This window comes from Oncorhynchus clarkii, unplaced genomic scaffold (genome assembly GCF_045791955.1).
Source record: "Oncorhynchus clarkii lewisi isolate Uvic-CL-2024 unplaced genomic scaffold, UVic_Ocla_1.0 unplaced_contig_13439_pilon_pilon, whole genome shotgun sequence".
Classification (NCBI taxonomy): domain Eukaryota; kingdom Metazoa; phylum Chordata; class Actinopteri; order Salmoniformes; family Salmonidae; genus Oncorhynchus; species Oncorhynchus clarkii.
In genome coordinates, this window is record NW_027258794.1 from 212 (window position 1) to 18,913 (window position 18,702).

Genomic DNA, 18,702 nt, shown 5'->3' on the forward strand with positions numbered 1-18,702 from the left:
CCTTAGCAAGCAATTGATAATCAACAGAGTTTGTTGATAGTATGACCATCTGTCGAGCATCTACAGATGGAAAATCTGGACTGTCCAAATAAAGTGGGACAGTAAGTTTTGTGTGGAAATTCAGTCGTGGCCAAAAGTTTTGAGAATGACACAAATATTAATTTTCACAAAGTTTGCTGCTTCAGTGTCTTTAGATTTTGTTGTACATTTTGTACTGTGGAATACTGAAGTATAATTACAAGCATTTCATAAGTGTCAAAGGCTTTTATTGACAATTACATGAAGTTGATGCAAAGAGTCAATATTTGCAGTGTTGACCCTTCTTTTTCAAGACCTCTGCAATCTGCCCTGTCATGCTGTCAATTAACTTCTGGGCCACATCCTGACTGATGGCAGCCCATTCTTGCATAATCAATGCTTGGAGTTTGTCAGAATTTGTGGGTTTTTGTTTGTCCACCCGCCTCTTGAGGACTGACCACAAGTGCTCAATGGGATTAAGGTCTGGGGAGTTTCCTGGCCATGGACCAAAACATTGATGTTTTGTTCCCCGAGCCACTTAGTTATAACTTTTGCCTTACATCATGCTGGAAAAGGCATTGTTCGTCACCAACCTGTTCCTGGATGGTTGTTAGAAGTGGCTTTTGGAGGATGTGTTGGTACCATTCTTTATTCATGGCTGTGTTCTTAGGCAAAATTGTGAGTGAGTCCACTCCCTTGGCTGAGAAGCAACTCCACACATGAATGGTCTCAGGATGCTTTACTGTTGGCATGACACAGGACTGATGGTAGCACTCACCTTGTCTGCTACGGACAAGCTTTTTTCCGGAAGCCCCAAACAATCAGAAAGGGGATTCATCAGAGAAAATGGCTTTACCCCAGTCCTCAGCAATCCAATCCCTGTACCTTTTGCAGTATATCAGTCTGTCCCTGATGTTTTTCCTGGAGAGAAGAGGCTTCTTTGCCTCCCTTCTTGACACCAGGCCATCCTCCAAAGGTCTTCGCCTCACTGTGCATGCAGATGCACTCACACCTGCCTGCTGCCATTCCTGAGCGAGCTCTGTACTGGTGGTGCCCCAATCCCGCAGCTGAATCAACTTTAGGAGACGGTCCTGGCGCTTGCTGGACTTTCTTGGGTGCTCTGAAGCCTTCTTCACAACAATTGAGCCGCTCTCCTTGATGATCCGATAAATGGTTGATTTAGGTGCAATCTTACTGGCAGCAATATCCTTGCCTGTGAAGCCCTTTTTGTGCAAAGCAATGATGATGTAGGTAACCACAGCTGACAGAGGAAGAACAATGATTCCAAGCACCACCCTCCTTTTGAAGCTTCCTGTCTGTTATTCGAACTCAATCAGCATGACAGTGATCTTGTCCTCGTCAACACTCATTTAACGAGAGAATCACTGACATGATGTCAGCTGGTCCTTTTGTGACAGGGCTGAAATGCAGTGGAAATGTTTTTTGGAGATTCAGTATATTTGCATGGCAAAGAGTGACTTTGCAATTAATTGCAATTCATCTGATTACTCTTCATACCATTCTGGAGTATATGCAAATTGCCATCATACAAACTGAGGCTGCAGACTTGGTGAAAATTAATATTTGTGTCATTCTCAAAACTTTTGGCCACGACTGTAGGCTATTGGAACCTGAAGATCTTTCCAAAGGTGATATTTCTTGGAAATTAATACACAGTTGCAAAACAGGAGCTGTAAAATAGTTTTTTTGTGATGCCATTAATCAGTGGTGGAAAAGTATCCCATTGACACACTTGAGTAAAAGGAAAGATACCGTAATGGAAAATGACTCATGTAAAAGTGAGAGTCACCCAGTAAAATACTACTTGAGTAAAAGTATTTGGATTTAAATATATTTAAGTATCAAAAGTAAAAGTGTAATGCATCGTGTGATGTGAAACGCAGCATCATTTGATGCAAAATGCATCATACGGGAGGATTTCTGTATTTTGAAAGATACATATCTTGAAAACTTTACTGCTGACAGGCAAAACATGTTGAAATACCAAAACATCGTTTTTGTTTGGAGTTTTCCTTTAAGCAAACTAGACGGCACAAGTACTTTTGTGTGTCAGGGAAAATATATGGAGTAAAAATGTATTATTTTTTTTAGGAATGTAATGACGTCAAATTAAAAGTTGTCAAAAATGTAAGTAGTAAAGTACAGAGTAGTACCTTAAACTATTTTTACATACAGTACATTCGGAAAGTATTCAGACCCCTTGACTTTGTCCACATTTTGTTACGTTACAGCCTTATTCTAAAATTGATTAAATAGTTTTTTTTCTCATCAATCTACACTCAATGCCCCATAATAACAAAGCAAAAACAGGTTTTTAGAAATAAAAATAAAAAACAGAAATACCTTATTTACATAAGTATTCAGACCCTTTGTTATGAGACTCGAAATTGAGCTCAGGTGCATCCTGTTTCCATTGATCATCCTTGAGATGTTTCTACAACTTGATTGGAGACCATCTGTAGCAAATTCAACTGACTGGACATGATTTGGAAAGGTACACACCTGTCTATATAAGGTCCCACAGTTGACAGTGCATGTCATATTCGTCGCCAGACCCACTGGCTACAGGTCATCTACAAGTCCATGCTAGGTAAAGCTCTGCCTTATCTCAGTTCACTGGTCACGATGGCAACACCTGCCCGTAGCACGCGCTCCAGCAGGTGTATCTCACTGACCATCCCTAAAGCCAACACCTCATTTGGCTGCCTTTCCTTCCAGTTCTCTGCTGCCTGTGACTGGAACGAATTGCAAAATCGCTGAAGTTGGAGACTTTTATCTCCCTCACCAACTTTAAACATCTGCTATCTGAGCAGCTAACCTATCGCTGCAGCTGTACATAGTCCATCGGTAAATAGCCCACCCAATTTACCTACCTCATCCCCATACTGTTTTTATTTATTTACTTTTCTGCTCTTTTGCACACCAGTATCTCTACCTGCACATGACCATTTGATCATTTCACTCCAGTGTTAATCTGCTAAATTGTAATTATTCACCTACCTCCTCATGCTTTTCCACACAATGTATATAGACTCTTTTTCTACTGTGTTATTGACTTGTTTATTGTTTACTCCATGTGTAACTCTGTGTTGTTGTCTGTTCACACTGCTATGTTTTATCTTGGCCAGGTCGCAGTTGTAAATGAGAACTTGTTCTCAACTAGCCTACCTGGTTAAATAAAGGTGAAATAAAAATTAAAAATGTTTTAAAAAATAGCAAAAACCAAGACATGAGGTTGAAGGAATTGTTCGTAGAGCTCTGAAACAGGATTGTGTCGAGGCACAGATATGGGGAAGGGTACCCAAGAACACAGTGGCCTCCATCATTCTTAAATGGAAGAAGTTTGGAACCACCAAGACTCTTCCTAGAGCTGGACACCTGGCCAAACTGAGCAATCGGGGGAGAAGGGCCTTGGTCAGGGAGGTGACCAAGATCCTGATGGTCACTCTGACAGAGCTCCAGAGTTCCTCTGTGGAGACGGGAGAACCTTCCAGAATGACAACCATCTCTACAGCACTCCACCAATCAGGCTTTTATGGTAGTGGCCAGACAGAAGCCACTCCTCAGTAAAGGGCACATGATAGCCCACTTGGAGTTTGCCAAAAGGAAAATTCTCTGGTCTGATGAAACCAAGATTGACCTCTTTGGCCTAAATGCCAAGCGTCACGTCTGGAGGTAACCTGGCACCATCGCTACAGTGAAGCATGGTGGTGGCAGCATCATGCTGTGGGATGTTTTTCAGCACCAGGGACTGGGAGACTATTCAGGATCAACGGAAAGATGAACGGAGCAAAGTACAGAGAGATCCTTGATGAAAACCTGCTCCAGAGCGCTCAGGACCTCAGACTGGGGTGACGGTTCACCTTCCAACAGGACAACGACCCTAAGCACACAGCCAAGACAACGCAGGAATGGCTTCAGGACAGGTCTCTGAATGTTCTTGAGTGGCCTAGCCAGAGCCCTGACTTGAACCCGATCTAACATCTCCGTAGAGACCTGAAAATAGCTGTGCAGCGACACTCCCCATCCAACCTGACAGAGGTTGAGAGATTCTGCAGAGAAGAATGGGAGAAACTCCCCAAATACAGGTGTGCCAAGCTTGAAGACTCGAGGCTGTAATTTCTGCCAAAGGTGCTTCAGAAAGTACTGAGTAAAGGTTCTGAATACTTATGTAAATGTGATATTTCTCGTTTTTTATTTGTAAAAAATGTGCACAAAAAAAATCTAAAAACCTGTTTTTGCTTTGTCATTATGGGGTGTTTATGTGTGTAGATGAGGGGGGGAACAATTTTATGTAAAGTGACAAAATGTGGAAGAATTCAAGAGGTCTGAATAATTTCAGAAGGCAATGTAAGTACTTTACATCACTGCCATTAATGATTATAAACCAGAGATAAGCATAAGTGTTCAGACTCAATAAAGTCATAAATCCACTAGATGAAACACTTTTTAAAATATATTTTATTACATATGTTTAAAGGTAGACTTTGCTCTCACACAGTCAAACACAGTATCAGTATGTGCAGGGGTTCTCTTCATGCTGTCCACTGGGTGGTAGCCACGGGACCAAAACAGCAGAGAAGTTGAGCCTCATGCGTCACCCTGTTAGTTGTTGTGGTAATGTACCCAATAAATGGTTTACTTTCTGCATCACCATCATATCGATGAGTCTACCTATAAAGGACAGCATTGTAACTATAATGCAATTAAAGGACATGGAAGCATGGTCATACATCTACAATTAGAATATCAACAATTATCTTAAATATTTACAAGTCATACTTTTGAGTGCTGTACATATGCAATAATCAGAACTAAATGTCATATCTCTGCTCACTGGTCACCATAGCAGCATCCACCCGTAGCAAGCGCTCCAGCAGGTATATTTCACTGGTCGCCCCCAAAGCCAATTCCTCCTTTGGCTGCCTTTCCTTCCATTTCTCTGCTGCCAATGACTGGAACGAATTGCAAAAATCACTGAAGCTGGAGACCCATATCTCCCTCACTAAATTTAAGCACCAGCTGTCAGAGCAGCTCACAGATCACTGCACCTGTACATAGCCCATCTGTAAAGAGCCCATCCAACTACCTCATCCCCATACTGTTATTTATTTGCTCCTTTGCACCCCGGTATCTCTACTTGCACATCATCTTCTGCACATCTATCACTCCAGTGTTAAATTGCTAAATTGTAATTATTTCGCCACTATGGCCTATGTATTGCCTTTACCTCCCTTATCTTACATAATTTGCACATGCTGTATACATACTTTTTTTCTCTATTGTATTATTGACTGTATGTTTGTTTATTCCATGTTTATTGTTGTTTGTGTCACACTGCTTTGCTTTATCTTGGCCAGGTCACAGTTGTAAATGAGAACTTGTTCTCAACTGTCCTACCTGGTTAAATAAAGGTGTTCTCAACTGTCCTACCTGGTTAAATAAAGGTGTTCTCAACTGTCCTACCTGGTTAAATAAAGGTGTTCTCAACTGTCCTACCTGGTTAAATAAAAGGTGAAATAAAAAATAAAAAAAGAGATAGTTCAGCCAAATAAAAAAATGACATATTGGTTTCCTTACCCTGTAAACCAGGGGTGTTTTTTCCTTTCAATTTAAACCTAAACAACCAGGTGAGGGGAGTTCCTTACTCATCAGTGACCTTAATTCATCAATCAAGTACAAGGGAAACCCCACAGACAATCGTGAATTGAGTTTGACACTTGCTGTAAACAGTCTATGGACAAAGTATGACAGCAATCAATCTGTTGCTTTTGTTTACCACTATTTACAAATGCTAACTTCTTAGCTTTTGTGGCACAAATCAAGTAAATTGTCTTGATATTAGCATTTTTTACTGGGTAAGGATACCAGTATGTAATTTTGTAATTTGGGTAAATATCCCTTTTAACATGTCATTGTATGCATTAGTGGGATTTTGTTTGGTGAGATTGTTTGTGCTGTCAAGAAAACCAAAAATGCTGCAATAAAAGGGTATACTGTTATTGGAGAACGTAAGGCCTTCGAGTAAACCGCATTTCTACGTACCCAGTGTCAGATGAACTGGTGGATACCATTTTTATGTCTGTGCGTGCAGCATTAAGAAAGTTAGAGGTAGTTTGGCGAGCCAATGCTAGCTAGCGTTAGCGCAATGACCAGAAGTCTGCAGGGATGGTAGCGTACGCTAGAGACGTCATAGTGCACGCAGAGACATTAATATGGTATCCACGAGTTCATCTGACCCTGGGTACGTAGAAAAACAACCTACTTGCCAGAATCTAGTTGTATCCCTGTAAAGATGGACTTTTATGGAAACATTTAGAGGAGAATGCTATTCGTGGTAAATGCAGGATAATAATTTATCCCCAAAGTCAAAAGAGCTTAATAACTACACAAAGCTCAGGGTTACAGTTAATGACCCAATAGAATTATTCTCAATGCAGGGAAAGAGAAGTTGGAACGGACTCTAGACTGAGTGTTTAAATATTCAGTTGCTTTATGAATTGGCACCTTGATTGCGATATAATGGCACCGGTTAGCTGACTAATCATTAATATAGTCACCAGGTTAGCTCAATCATTTAAAGTCTGATGAACACACTGTAGGTGTGAAGAAAGGAATAAGTGCTGAGTAATTAACGAAAGGCGTAGTTAGCTGTTTTGAAGTTGTAACTTGTAAGTAAAAAAAATGTAGTAAGTAAAAACAAAAAAAATCTACAAAGTAAAAATTATAATGATGCTTGACACAGAAACACAGGTTTTAGTGAAATTCTCAGTTCAGTGTGTCATCCACCTAAAGTAATCTTAAATTGTAGCAGTGTTTTAAATAGACATGCACATTGTCCTCTGTTTTCCATTGTTCTGGGGCAGAGCAGGGTAAAACATTTTAATCAGACAGGCCAAGTCTGTCTGATTAAAATGAGGTCCTTTCCTGGTAAGAAAAAATGATGATCTCTTTCCCCACCCAGCCTAAATCCTAGTTGAATCTTTATAGATGTGTTCTGATAAGGCCCAGATATAGATCGAAGGTCCCACCCAGCCTAAATCCTAGTTGAATCTTTATAGATGTGTTCTGATAATGCCCAGATATAGATCGAAGGTCCCACCCAGCCTAAATCCTAGTTGAATCTTTATAGATGTGTTCTGATAATGCCCAGATATAGATCGAAGGTCCCACCCAGCCTAAATCCTAGTTGAATCTTTATAGATGTGTTCTGATAATGCCCAGATATAGATCGAAGGTCCCACCCAGCCTAAATCCTAGTTGAATCTTTATAGATGTGTTCTGATAATGCCCAGATATAGATCGAAGGTCCCACCCAGCCTAAATCCTAGTTGAATCTTTATAGATGTGTTCTGATAATGCCCAGATATAGATCGAAGGTCCCACCCAGCCTAAATCCTAGTTGAATCTTTATAGATGTGTTCTGATAATGCCCAGATATAGATCGAAGGTCCCACCCAGCCTAAATCCTAGTTGAATCTTTATAGATGTGTTCTGATAAGGCCCAGATATAGATCGAAGGTCCCACCCAGCCTAAATCCTAGTTGAATCTTTATAGATGTGTTCTGATAAGGCCCAGATATAGATCGAAGGTCCCACCCAGCCTAAATCCTAGTTGAATCTTTATAGATGTGTTCTGATAATGCCCAGATATAGATTGAAGGTCCCACCCAGCCTAAATCCTAGTTGAATCTTTATAGATGTGTTCTGATAATGCCCAGATATAGATCGAAGGTCCCACCCAGCCTAAATCCTAGTTGAATCTTTATAGATGTGTTCTGATAATGCCCAGATATAGATCAAAGGGTGAAAGGATCAATACTTGGACTAGGTGAGGGATTTAAGGTCTATTTCCTTGGTTACTGTTGATCTGTGAGGTATAACAGAATCCGTACTAGGTCAGTAAGCTGGCATGGTGAAACTAAACAAGGAAAGGTTGTATAAGGCTTGTTTTTTTCTCCAGAAAACTCTTCAATGTTTACATTGAGAGTCACTAGATCAAGTTTGAGGGCACAATGAAGAAGGCTCCAGTTTTTCAAAGTAGGCCATCTAGAGAAACCTGCAATGAAGGAAAGTACAACTTTGACGTTAAACATGACGTTAAACTTTTGTTGCCAATGGGAATAGGCAATGCATGTGTTATGGTTGTATAGCATGTTAGGACAAATTAATGGAACTTTCTGGACGACTAGTGAAGCAAACACAAAGGAAGGGAAAACCCAGAAGTCTCTCTCCTTTTGGCTGTCTTGGTTACAGCAATCATATTGCACATGAAGTTTCACAAAGGCATGTTAATTTGACATCTGATTTTGCCTTTCATTTTGACTCATCCTGTCTTCATTTCTGTAAAATTATGGAAAATATTTATTGAAATGAATGAATGTGGATATAATTTGGACTATCATTAAATGTAATCGCACAGCTTTTTACTGTGTTCCCCCTAGCAAATCACAGTTCTCGTAAATAATCAGCCAACAAGATAATGTGTTTTCACAGCATGGGCATGACATTGTCACGGTCATTCAGGTGCTGATAGCCTCAGGCAAGGTGTGACCTAGCCTGTTTCCTCAAACATGGAGGCTTCTCTTCAACAAACACAGAGCAACCTGATGACATTAAGCTGGCTTGTAATGGAGATGGTCTCTCACCAATAACATCCTTTCCTAACCTAAACCCTTGTAAAAAGAGACTAAACTAGACCTAATAAAAGCGCTTTACTTTACGTGTACTTCTACCTATAGGACTGTGTACAGCATATATTATTTTCTGTTTAGCTAATCACACTAACCTCACAAATATATATATTTTTCAGGGGGAGGCACGGCACAAGAGCCCTTGTTAAAATAAGTCCAGGCATGGACCAGCAGCAGTGTATCATTGATACCCAACACATCACGACACACACCATGGGCAGAGGAGATCTTGGCCGGGGGGAGGGGGAGAAGAAGCTGCGCTACATGCTGAAGGACGGTAGCTGCCCCGTGGTGTTCCACCAGTCCCCGGGCCAGTGGAGCTTCTTCCTGGCCGACATCTTCACCACGCTGGTGGAGCTCCGCTGGAGGGTCATGCTCCTCATCTTCTGCCTCTCCTACATCCTCTCCTGGCTCTTCTTCAGCGTCCTCTACTTCCTGATCGCCTACGTCCACAAAGACCTGGAGGACCATGACACGGCTCCGTGTGTGGCGAACGTCCGCAGTTTCACTTCCGCCTTCCTGTACTCCATGTCGACCCAGGCGACTATCGGCTACGGCTTCCGGGTGATGACGGAGAACTGCATGGTGGCCATCGTGGTGGTGACTATCCAGGCCCTGATGAGTTGCTTCATCGACACAGTCGTCATCGGCATCACCGTGGCCAAAATGGCGTGCGCGAGCAAGAGGGCGCAGACAGTGGGCTTCAGCAGCTCCGCCGTGATCAACGCGCGCAACGGCGCCCTGTGCCTTGTGTGGCGTATCGCCGACTTCCGCAGGAACCACATCCTGGAAGGCACCGCCCGGGCGCAGCTGGTCCGCCCCACGAAGCACCCCTCTGGGATGATCTCCGTGACCTACCAGGACCTAGACATCCAGAGTAGACACCTCATCCTGGCCACCCCGGCCAGCATCGTTCACAAGCTGGAGCCTGGGAGCCCCCTCTACAGCCTGGGACCGGACAGCCTGACAGAGGAGGACTTTGACCTGGTAGTGTCCTTCACCTACACCGGTGACTCCACAGGCATCCTGCACCAGACACGCACGTCTTACACCCCAGCAGACATCCGCTGGGGCCAGCGCTTCCAGGACATGGTGCAGGTGGGGAGGAGGCACTACAAGGTAGACTATGCCCTGTTTCATCAGACCACCTGGGTGCAGACACCCATGGTCAGCGCCCAGGAGGGTGACAGGGGGAGACCGCCGACCACGGAGTCTATCGTCCAATCGCAGCAGCCGTTTGTGAGATCGAGCAGGAAATTCCGGAGGTCCTTGGCTGATGTCAGTGAGGAGGTGGTTCAGGAGGCGTGGCTCTGATGACGCTGTGATAATCCCAAAACAGCAGAGACAGATAACTACATTGTTACATTATCGTTATATAGTACATTATCACACAGGACTTCAGGAAAGGACTTGAGTAAGTGTAATAGGGTAGTTTCATTGTAAATAACTATTTTATATCATATTTTATACTCCTTTGTTATATCCTTTATGAATGTAATAATTGAACTGTTGTTAAATAAATAAACAAAGCGTACGTTGTTGAAGTCACATCTGACGTCCAAAAGGTCGTCCTCATTGGAATGTCTTTGTTGTGATGGACAGACTGCACCAAATCTAAAATGAATATACTTTTTTTCCTGATGTGTTGGTCGTAAAGTTTTATTCAAATACAAAAATACCTTTAGTGAAAAGTCAAAAAGATGAAGATTGATTATTGTGCATTGTAGTGAAGTCATATGCAATATATTTACAGTTCCATTGTAAACCATGTGTTTAATTCAACCTGCATCACATTCTACACTGGGGTTAAATCACAGAGCTGTTAGTCATCACTGACGACTGCGCCAGTACCTCTATATCACCACCTTGTGTTCAGTGTGTGTGTGCGTGCGTGCTGTACTGTAGACAACTATACTCAAAGTAAATGAGATGACCTAATAAACGGATTACTTAGTGTAAGGTTGATTAAAATAAAGTATATATTTTTTAAATAATGTATATTATTATAACAAAATTGTAGTATTATTTTTAATAGCCCTTTTATCAGTCTATTATTATTATTATCGTGTGCGCGCATGGGCTTTGAACATGATGAACTATTTGATGCTGGAGTCCAAACAAGCGCTGTAGCTTTCTATTGGTCGACTACAACGACAGGGCGGGGGATAGGCACATGTGTTTTCAAAGTCCGCCCGTGCAAAGCAAAGTATCTTCTTCAGCTGAAGAGGTTGATGGCAGTAATTACGATGTCTATCCGGATATCAAATATGAACGGTGGAACCCAAATATGGATATTAACGCAAAAACCTACCTGGATGCATGGGATGTATTAGAATAAATTACCGCTGATTTGCTCTCGAAAGATCAACAGGTAAACAATGTCCCGTTACTTCGTTCTAACGGTGTAGTCTACGTGGGAATAACTGTTCAACCGTGAATAACGAGTCTTCTGTATAATGTTAGCCTACAAATTGAACCGGACATACCCTACTTTATTTCTACAAAGAGTGATCATCTAAAATATAACCAAAGAGGCCCAGACAGTGTTCATGCAAAAATATTGTTATTTATTTCAGTTTTACTGTCTTTGATGAGGCTGTCTCATATGTATAGTGTTCAACAAGCACTTTTTTCGATATACTTCAGAGAGTTAGGGAGTTAATGAAGTATTCTGTGGGTTATAGGCTACTAATTGTGTGGGTATCGATGCGTCAGCGAGATTCAAGCATGTTTAATTTAAGCTACTCATATCCAATGAATAGCCGAGGTAATGCTCCCTTATCAGTTGGAAAGTGTTTTGACTTGACAACGAAACATAAACCGTTACTTTCTGCCTTTCCACCTGTCACGCAGAGAAAAAAGGAGCCTGTAGGTCAGCCCAGGTTGATATGATTATGCCCAGTAGCCTACACCCATTGCTTCAGAAAATAAATAAATACATATATATAATTCATTGAACAGTGTTTATTCATCACTGTTTCTTATAGTGTGTTTCTGTATTTGATTATTCAATTGGCGGTTATAGACCTATGCATGAATTATGACAGTCGGCCTAGCCTACCTAAATATATTAGGCTACACTTATTTGATTAAGATTCGAATTTAAAGTTAGACTAGGAAAAATATTTCTCTCAATCATAATGTTAAATCTGACAACCCTGATTCAAAACAATGAATTAAAGCCAACTGTCAACCCTGACATCCCATAGTAACAGGTCATTCCATAATGAATGGTGCTGCAGTGCTGCTGAATATTGGATAGAAATTATTGATCTATTCTTTGCAATAATATATATTTTTTAAAGGAGCAGGTTTATGCAACCAGTTTCCACCTGTCTCAGCTGGTCCTAATTGCACGCAGACAAAATAAACAGTTGCAGTCTGTGTGGTGCAGCTAAGCCCAGTGCATACAGTCACACTCTGATGACCTGGTTAGATAAGGGTTGATGTGGAATCTAATGAATGGACTTCACAATGACAGATTTCATTTCAGGAAACAGATTGGGTGTAACTGAGGCGTGCTGTTTGTTGATTTCCAGCCCAGTCTTATTTGTTGTCCCTGACTTTCTGGACTCGGTAGACAGTATCAGTTTGATACTCTAGCCAGCGTCTCTGCCGGTGTCTGATGTTCATGTTCTTGGTCTGTCATATTATGTCAGTGTGTATACAGGATATCGTTCCATTGGTTTATCCTTTCATCATTACGCTTGTTTTAGCCTTGAATGTATTTAGTGGTGTTGTGATACAACGCAGGTATTGGTAGATGGTCAGTGGGGCCAAAGGACTTGTTAGATAGCAAGGAAGCATAGTGATTATGAGGTGGTTGCGGTCTGATTTGGCCTGTTAATTGTAATGTGTGGTGGTGTAGTTAGTTAGCTGGAGAAGATTAGGACGTCCCATAGGAAGCTCATTCACAGTGAACCAGCCTCCATCTCTCTCAGGATAGTAGGCCTGACCTATGGGTCATACGTCGCTACATGAAATATTCACCGATAACCTCATGAAGTGCAGATGTCAAAATAGATCCAAGTTCTTTCATGTTGTAGTTTTATTCCAGGTGTTTCACTGATCTAGTGGTATCTCAAGAGTTCAGCTGTCTTGTGTGTTCACCACAAACATGATGGATTCATCATGATACATTACATTTTAAGTAGGACTTTGTCCATTTAAAATAAATACTTGTTGAATTACATTTTTGTTGTTGAAAGAGAGTATTGTATATGGAATTAAAAGGGGATGCAGAAAGGTGGGAGGGATAGTTTGGGAGGTGGAGTTGGGGACTAAACCCCAGTCTCCGGGGGGAACAGTATATATGCATAGCTCCCCAGGAGTTAGAACAAATTAAGTCCCAAACTCCCCAATAATGCATCATGCAAATCAACACTAGTTTCTATTCCTAGTCAACCTGACAGTGACATCACTGGATGAGTAAAACAGAGATGAGGGACTTGGATGAGATGGAGCTTTCAAGACAACTGGGAACTCTGGGAAAAAAATCATGATGTCAGTGATCTTCATGTTGGAAAGTCAGAGTTCTAGAAAGATGCCTGAGTTTCCCGACTTGGAATTCCAAGTTGGATGCTTGTTTTTCTCCCAGAGTTCCCTGTTGTCTTGAACGCACCTCTGTGCGTTTTCAAAGTCACATTCAGTGAAGAGTGCAATATTTTCAAGGGATAATAAAATGAATTAAATGATACACGCTGATTTCTTCTACTTTAGAGCTTTTATCTTTTACAATCAAAAGGCCGACTTAGTGTACATCAATTGGTAACAGCCTACTCTAAATACCAAGCGTTTACACCAAGGGAATTTGAGAGTGTGGACACGTATTCACTATCCAATATGTTTCATTGGACAAGGCAGATCACACTTCATAACGAGACACAAATGTGTCTTTTCAACCCGCAAGGGCCAACCAAAATAACCATAGTGTGCAACCGACTGCCTCTCACACGGGACTTCATCCAAATGACATCTTGACCTTCTCTCTGTGACAGTGGTTCACATCACTGTTAGTTGTTTTGGCATTAGGGTGGAAGTAAGCCGGCAGACAATAATTCATACCCTGTGGTGCATTCTAATGGCTCTCTCAGGCCACACAGATGCAGTCGATAGTTACTGGGTTTTCTAGTTCAGTTGTCCTTGTTGCTCTGTTGCATGCATTGCAAGGTTATTGTTGCTTTAAAAGAGACCATCCTGTATGGAGCTCGTTTACAGGCTGGCCCTTTAAACCTGATTACATGATTACGTTGTAGAAGTTGTTGAGTTAAGAGTAGAAGAAGAAACTGAACAGGTGTTATTCTATCCCCTAGTAGATCATTGAAAGATCCCACAGAAAATATGGACTAAAATATGTCTACTTAACTGTTACAGTGGGGGACAAGCATTGGACATTAGCACTATGTAAATAAACAATTGGGGGAAAAATATCAAGTAAAAAGATATTGGGAAAAGGTATGATCACTGATCTTTTTTGCAGAAACCCACATACATGGACACCACAGGAGAACGGCTTATAATAATGTCAGAAACGGAGCGAATGGAATGGCATCAAACACATGGAAACCATGGAAACCATGTGTTTGATGTATTTGATACCATTCCACCGATTCAGCTCCAGTCATTGCCATGAGCCCGTCCTCCCCAATTCAGGTGCCACCAACCTCATATGATGGATACACATACAGTGCCTTGCAAAAGTATTCGGCCCCCTTGAACTTTGCGACCTTTTGCCACATTTCAGGCTTCAAACATAAAGATATAAAACTGTATTTTTTTGTGAAGAATCAACAACAAGTGGGACACAATCATGAAGTGGAACGACATTTATTGGATATTTCAAACTTTTTTAACAAATCAAAAACTGAAAAATTGGGCGTGCAAAATTATTCAGACCCTTTACTTTCAGTGCAGGAAACTCTCTCCAGAAGTTCAGTGAGGATCTCTGAATGATCCAATGTTGACCTAAATGACTAATGATGATAAATACAGTCCACCTGTGTGTAATCAAGTCTCCCTATAAATGCACCTGCACTGTGATAGTCTCAGAGGTCCGTTAAAAGCGCAGAGAGCATCATGAAGAACAAGGAACACACCAGGCAGGTCCGAGATACTGTTGTGAAGAAGTTTAAAGCCGGATTTGGATACAAAAAGATTTCCCAAGCTTTAAACATCCCAACGAGCACTGTGCAAGCGATAATATTGAAATGGAAGGAGTATCAGACCACTGCAAATCTACCAAGACCTGGCCGTCCCTCTAAACTTTCAGCTCATACAAGGAGAAGACTGATCAGAGATGCAGCCAAGAGGCCCATGATCACTCTGGATGAACTGCAGAGATCTACAGCTGAGGTGGGAGACTCTGTCCATAGGACAACAATCAGTCGTATATTGCACAAATCTGGCCTTTATGGAAGAGTGGCAAGAAGAAAGCCATTTCTTAAAGATATCCATAAAAAGTGTCGTTTAAAGTTTGCCACAATCCACCTGGGAGACACATCAAACATGTGGATGAAGGTGCTCTGGTCAGATGAAACCAAAATTGAACTTTTTGGCAACAATGCAAAACGTTATGTTTGGCGTAAAAGCAACACCCTGAACACACCATCCCCACTGTCAAACATGGTGGTGGCAGCATCATGGTTTGGGCCTGCTTTTCTTCAGCAGGGACAGGGAAGATGGTTAAAATTGATGGGAAGATGGATGGAGCCAAATACAGGACCATTCTGGAAGAAAACCTGATGGAGTCTGCAAAAGACCTGAGACTGGGACGGAGATTTGTCTTCCAACAAGACAATGATCCAAAACATAAAGCAAAATCTACAATGGAATGGTTCAAAAATAAACATATCCAGGTGTTAGAATGGCCAAGTCAAAGTCCAGACCTGAATCCAATCGAGAATCTGTGGAAAGAACTGAAAACTGCTGTTCACAAATTCTCTCCATCCAACCTCACTGAGCTCGAGCTGTTTTGCAAGGAGGAATGGGAAAAAAATGCAGTCTCTCGATGTGCAAAACTGATAGAGACATACCCCAAGCGACTTACAACTGTAATCGCAGCAAAAGGTGGCGCTACAAAGTATTAACTTAAGGGGGCTGAATAATTTTGCATGCCCAATTTTTCAGTTTTTGATTTGTTAAAAAAGTTTGAAATATCCAATAAATGTCGTTCCACTTCATGATTGTGTCCCACTTGTTGTTGATTCTTCACAAAAAAAATCAGTTTTATATCTTGATGTTTGAAGCCTGAAATGTGGCAAAAGGTCGCAAAGTTCAAGGGGGCCGAATACTTTCGCAAGGCACTGTAGTGGTTCCTTTGTGCTCCAATGACTTGTTTGATTAACATGAACCTGATCTGTAATGTGACTTTCAATTGGCTGGTCTAGCCTAATTAATACCAGCACTAAGCAGAGCTGAGAGGATCTGTTATCTTGTCAGCTGACACAGAACTGGAATAATACATGTCTGTCATGTTTACAATCCCAGAGCCCAACATTTACTTAAATATTCTAAAATGTACAGTAGAATGTATTTACTTCCGTGTGAATGGTCAGGTTGTGGCGCTGGCACATTTGAGTGTTGAATGCATCATTTAGACAACAGGTTGAACGCCGCTGATCTTTCCTTGTGGTTCCACCGATTAGTCTTAACCCAGACTTTTCTTTTTGCTTGTCCTTTCCACAGCCCACTTCACTGATGAGGTCCGAGACACCCATAAGAGAGGAGGACTGAGCAGGCCCCTCGCCAGCACGGCTCTCCTCTGGAGAAGCCCAGGTGCAACAGCAGCAGGGGCAGCTTTTCCCCATCCGACTCCCTAGGACCCAAAAGTCCTAAACTCCACATTTCCTCTCTTAGTGGGTCCCCGCGAGCGTTCAAAACTGTTTCTCCAACGCTTCTACCAAAAACTCAGACTGTTTTCCAGAGCAGAAGCAGCGGTTGGGCCCAGCTGCTCCTCCTCCCAGGGGGAAGCCATGGGGAGCGTGCGAAGCCACCGCTACAGCATTGTCTCCTCCGAGGAAGACGGCATGAAGCTGGCCGCCATCGCTGCCGTGCCCAACGGCTACGCCAACGGCACGGTGGCCAAGGTTCACGTGGCGCAGCAGCCGGCTGTGAGCCGCTTCGTCCAGAAGGACGGCCACTGCAACGTGCAGTTCATCAACATGAGCGAGAAGGGCCAGCGTTACCTTGCCGACCTGTTCACCACCTGTGTGGACATCCGCTGGCGCTGGATGTTGATCATCTTCTGCCTGTCCTTCCTCCTCTCCTGGCTCTTCTTCGGCTTTGTCTTCTGGCTGGTAGCGCTCTCCTACGGCGACCTGGAGAACGAGACGCAGATGTGCGTGTCTAACGTCAACAGCTTCACTGCCGCCTTCCTCTTCTCCGTGGAGACACAGACCACCATTGGCTACGGCTACCGCTACGTCACCGAGGAGTGTCCCGTGGCCGTCTTCATGGTGGTCTTCCAGAGCATCTTCGGCTGCATCATCGACGCCTTCATCATTGGCGCCGTCATGGCTAAGATGGCCAAGCCCAAGAAGAGGAACGAGACGCTGATCTTCAGCCACTATGCTACGGTGGCCATGCGGGACAGCAAGCTGTGCCTGATGTGGCGCGTGGGGAACCTGCGCAAGAGCCACCTGGTGGAGGCCCACGTGCGCGCCCACCTCCTCAGGTCGCGAACCACGGCCGAAGGCGAGTATATCCCCCTGGACCAGATGGACATCGACGTGGGCTTCGACAGCGGCGTCGACCGCGTTTTCCTGGTGTCGCCCATCACCATTGTCCATGAGATCGACGAGGACAGCCCCTTGTATGAGATGAGCAAACAGGAGCTGGAAACGTCCCAGTTTGAGATGGTGGTGATCCTGGAAGGTATGGTGGAAGCCACGGCCATGACCACCCAGTGCCGCAGCTCCTACGTGGCCAGCGAGGTTCTCTGGGGCCACCGCTTCGAGCCAGTCCTGTTCGAGGAGAATAACTACTACAAGGTGGACTACTCGCGCTTTGAGAAAACCTACGAGGTGAGCAGCACGCCCCAGTGTAGTGCCAGGGACCTGGCCGAGAAGAAGTCTCTGGTCTCTTGCTCCAACTCCTTCTGTTACGAGAACGAGGTGGCCCTTGAAAAAGTGGAGATGGAGGAGACGTTTGACGAGGAGAAAGAGGAGGATGGGGAGGAGAAGGAGGAGGTAAAAATGGAGGATCAGGGTGCTATTGAGAACGGCATTGAGAACGCAACACTGGAGGAGACAAACACAGACACAGTCTCTGTACATTCTGAACACAATCAGGATACCAGGAGTCTGACGATGCCTTCAGAAGCAAGGCCTCTAAGACGAGAATCAGAAATATGACTGCAGAGATGTTAGGGGGGAAATACTACATGAAATACTATTATGATAGGTTTGACCTTTGCTCCTAACGTCTGTCTGTACTACTGCAGGATGGCTTGACTGTGAGGTGAGTGTCATTTTCTGAGGAAGACACTCAGGCACAAGCGAATACAGAATTAACAGACCAGAGAAAATGATGCAATATTATTTATTCTCTTTACACAAGTCCCTCATCTGGTGGGAAGCGATGGTAGATTGACTGAGAGGAGTTGATGGCTCTTCTGGCCCGTGGCACTATAGGAATGAGACGGGTTAGGTAGCATTTTATACAGTGTGTGTGTGTGTGTGTGTGTGTGTGTGTGTGTGTGTGTGTGTGTGTGTGTGTGTGTGTGTGTGTGTGTGTGTGTGTGTGTGTGTGTGCGTGCGTGCGTGCGTGCGTGCGTGCGTGCGTGCGTGCGTGCGTGCGTGCGTGCGTGCGTGCGTGCGTGCGTGAGCCTTTGAAAGTTGCAAGAGAACATTGGAAAGTTGTCACATTGAGACACTCCACATGAAAAAATTATATATACCTATACTTTAGAAGTATTACTATATTTATATACTATAGTATTTACTGTAGTGTTTTTGTGGATCTGTCTGTAGTA

At 43.1% G+C, this 18,702-nt stretch overlaps 2 protein-coding genes across 2 annotated transcripts; both read left to right on the forward strand.

Annotated features, from left to right (window-relative positions):
• The first annotated feature begins 8,894 nt into the window (after positions 1 to 8,894).
• LOC139398565 (inward rectifier potassium channel 16-like) lies at positions 8,895 to 10,068 on the forward strand. The gene has a single exon (XM_071144499.1). The coding sequence runs from the start codon at positions 8,895 to 8,897 to the stop codon at positions 10,044 to 10,046; it is 1,152 nt and encodes a 383-aa protein (XP_071000600.1). The 3' UTR covers positions 10,047 to 10,068.
• Positions 10,069 to 10,928: 860 nt separating this feature from the next.
• Positions 10,929 to 18,475, forward strand: LOC139398564 (inward rectifier potassium channel 2-like). The gene is made up of 2 exons (XM_071144497.1): positions 10,929 to 11,103; positions 16,416 to 18,475. The coding sequence occupies exon 2, from the start codon at positions 16,703 to 16,705 to the stop codon at positions 18,080 to 18,082; it is 1,380 nt and encodes a 459-aa protein (XP_071000598.1). The 5' UTR covers positions 10,929 to 11,103; positions 16,416 to 16,702; the 3' UTR covers positions 18,083 to 18,475.
• The last annotated feature ends 227 nt before the right edge of the window (positions 18,476 to 18,702 follow it).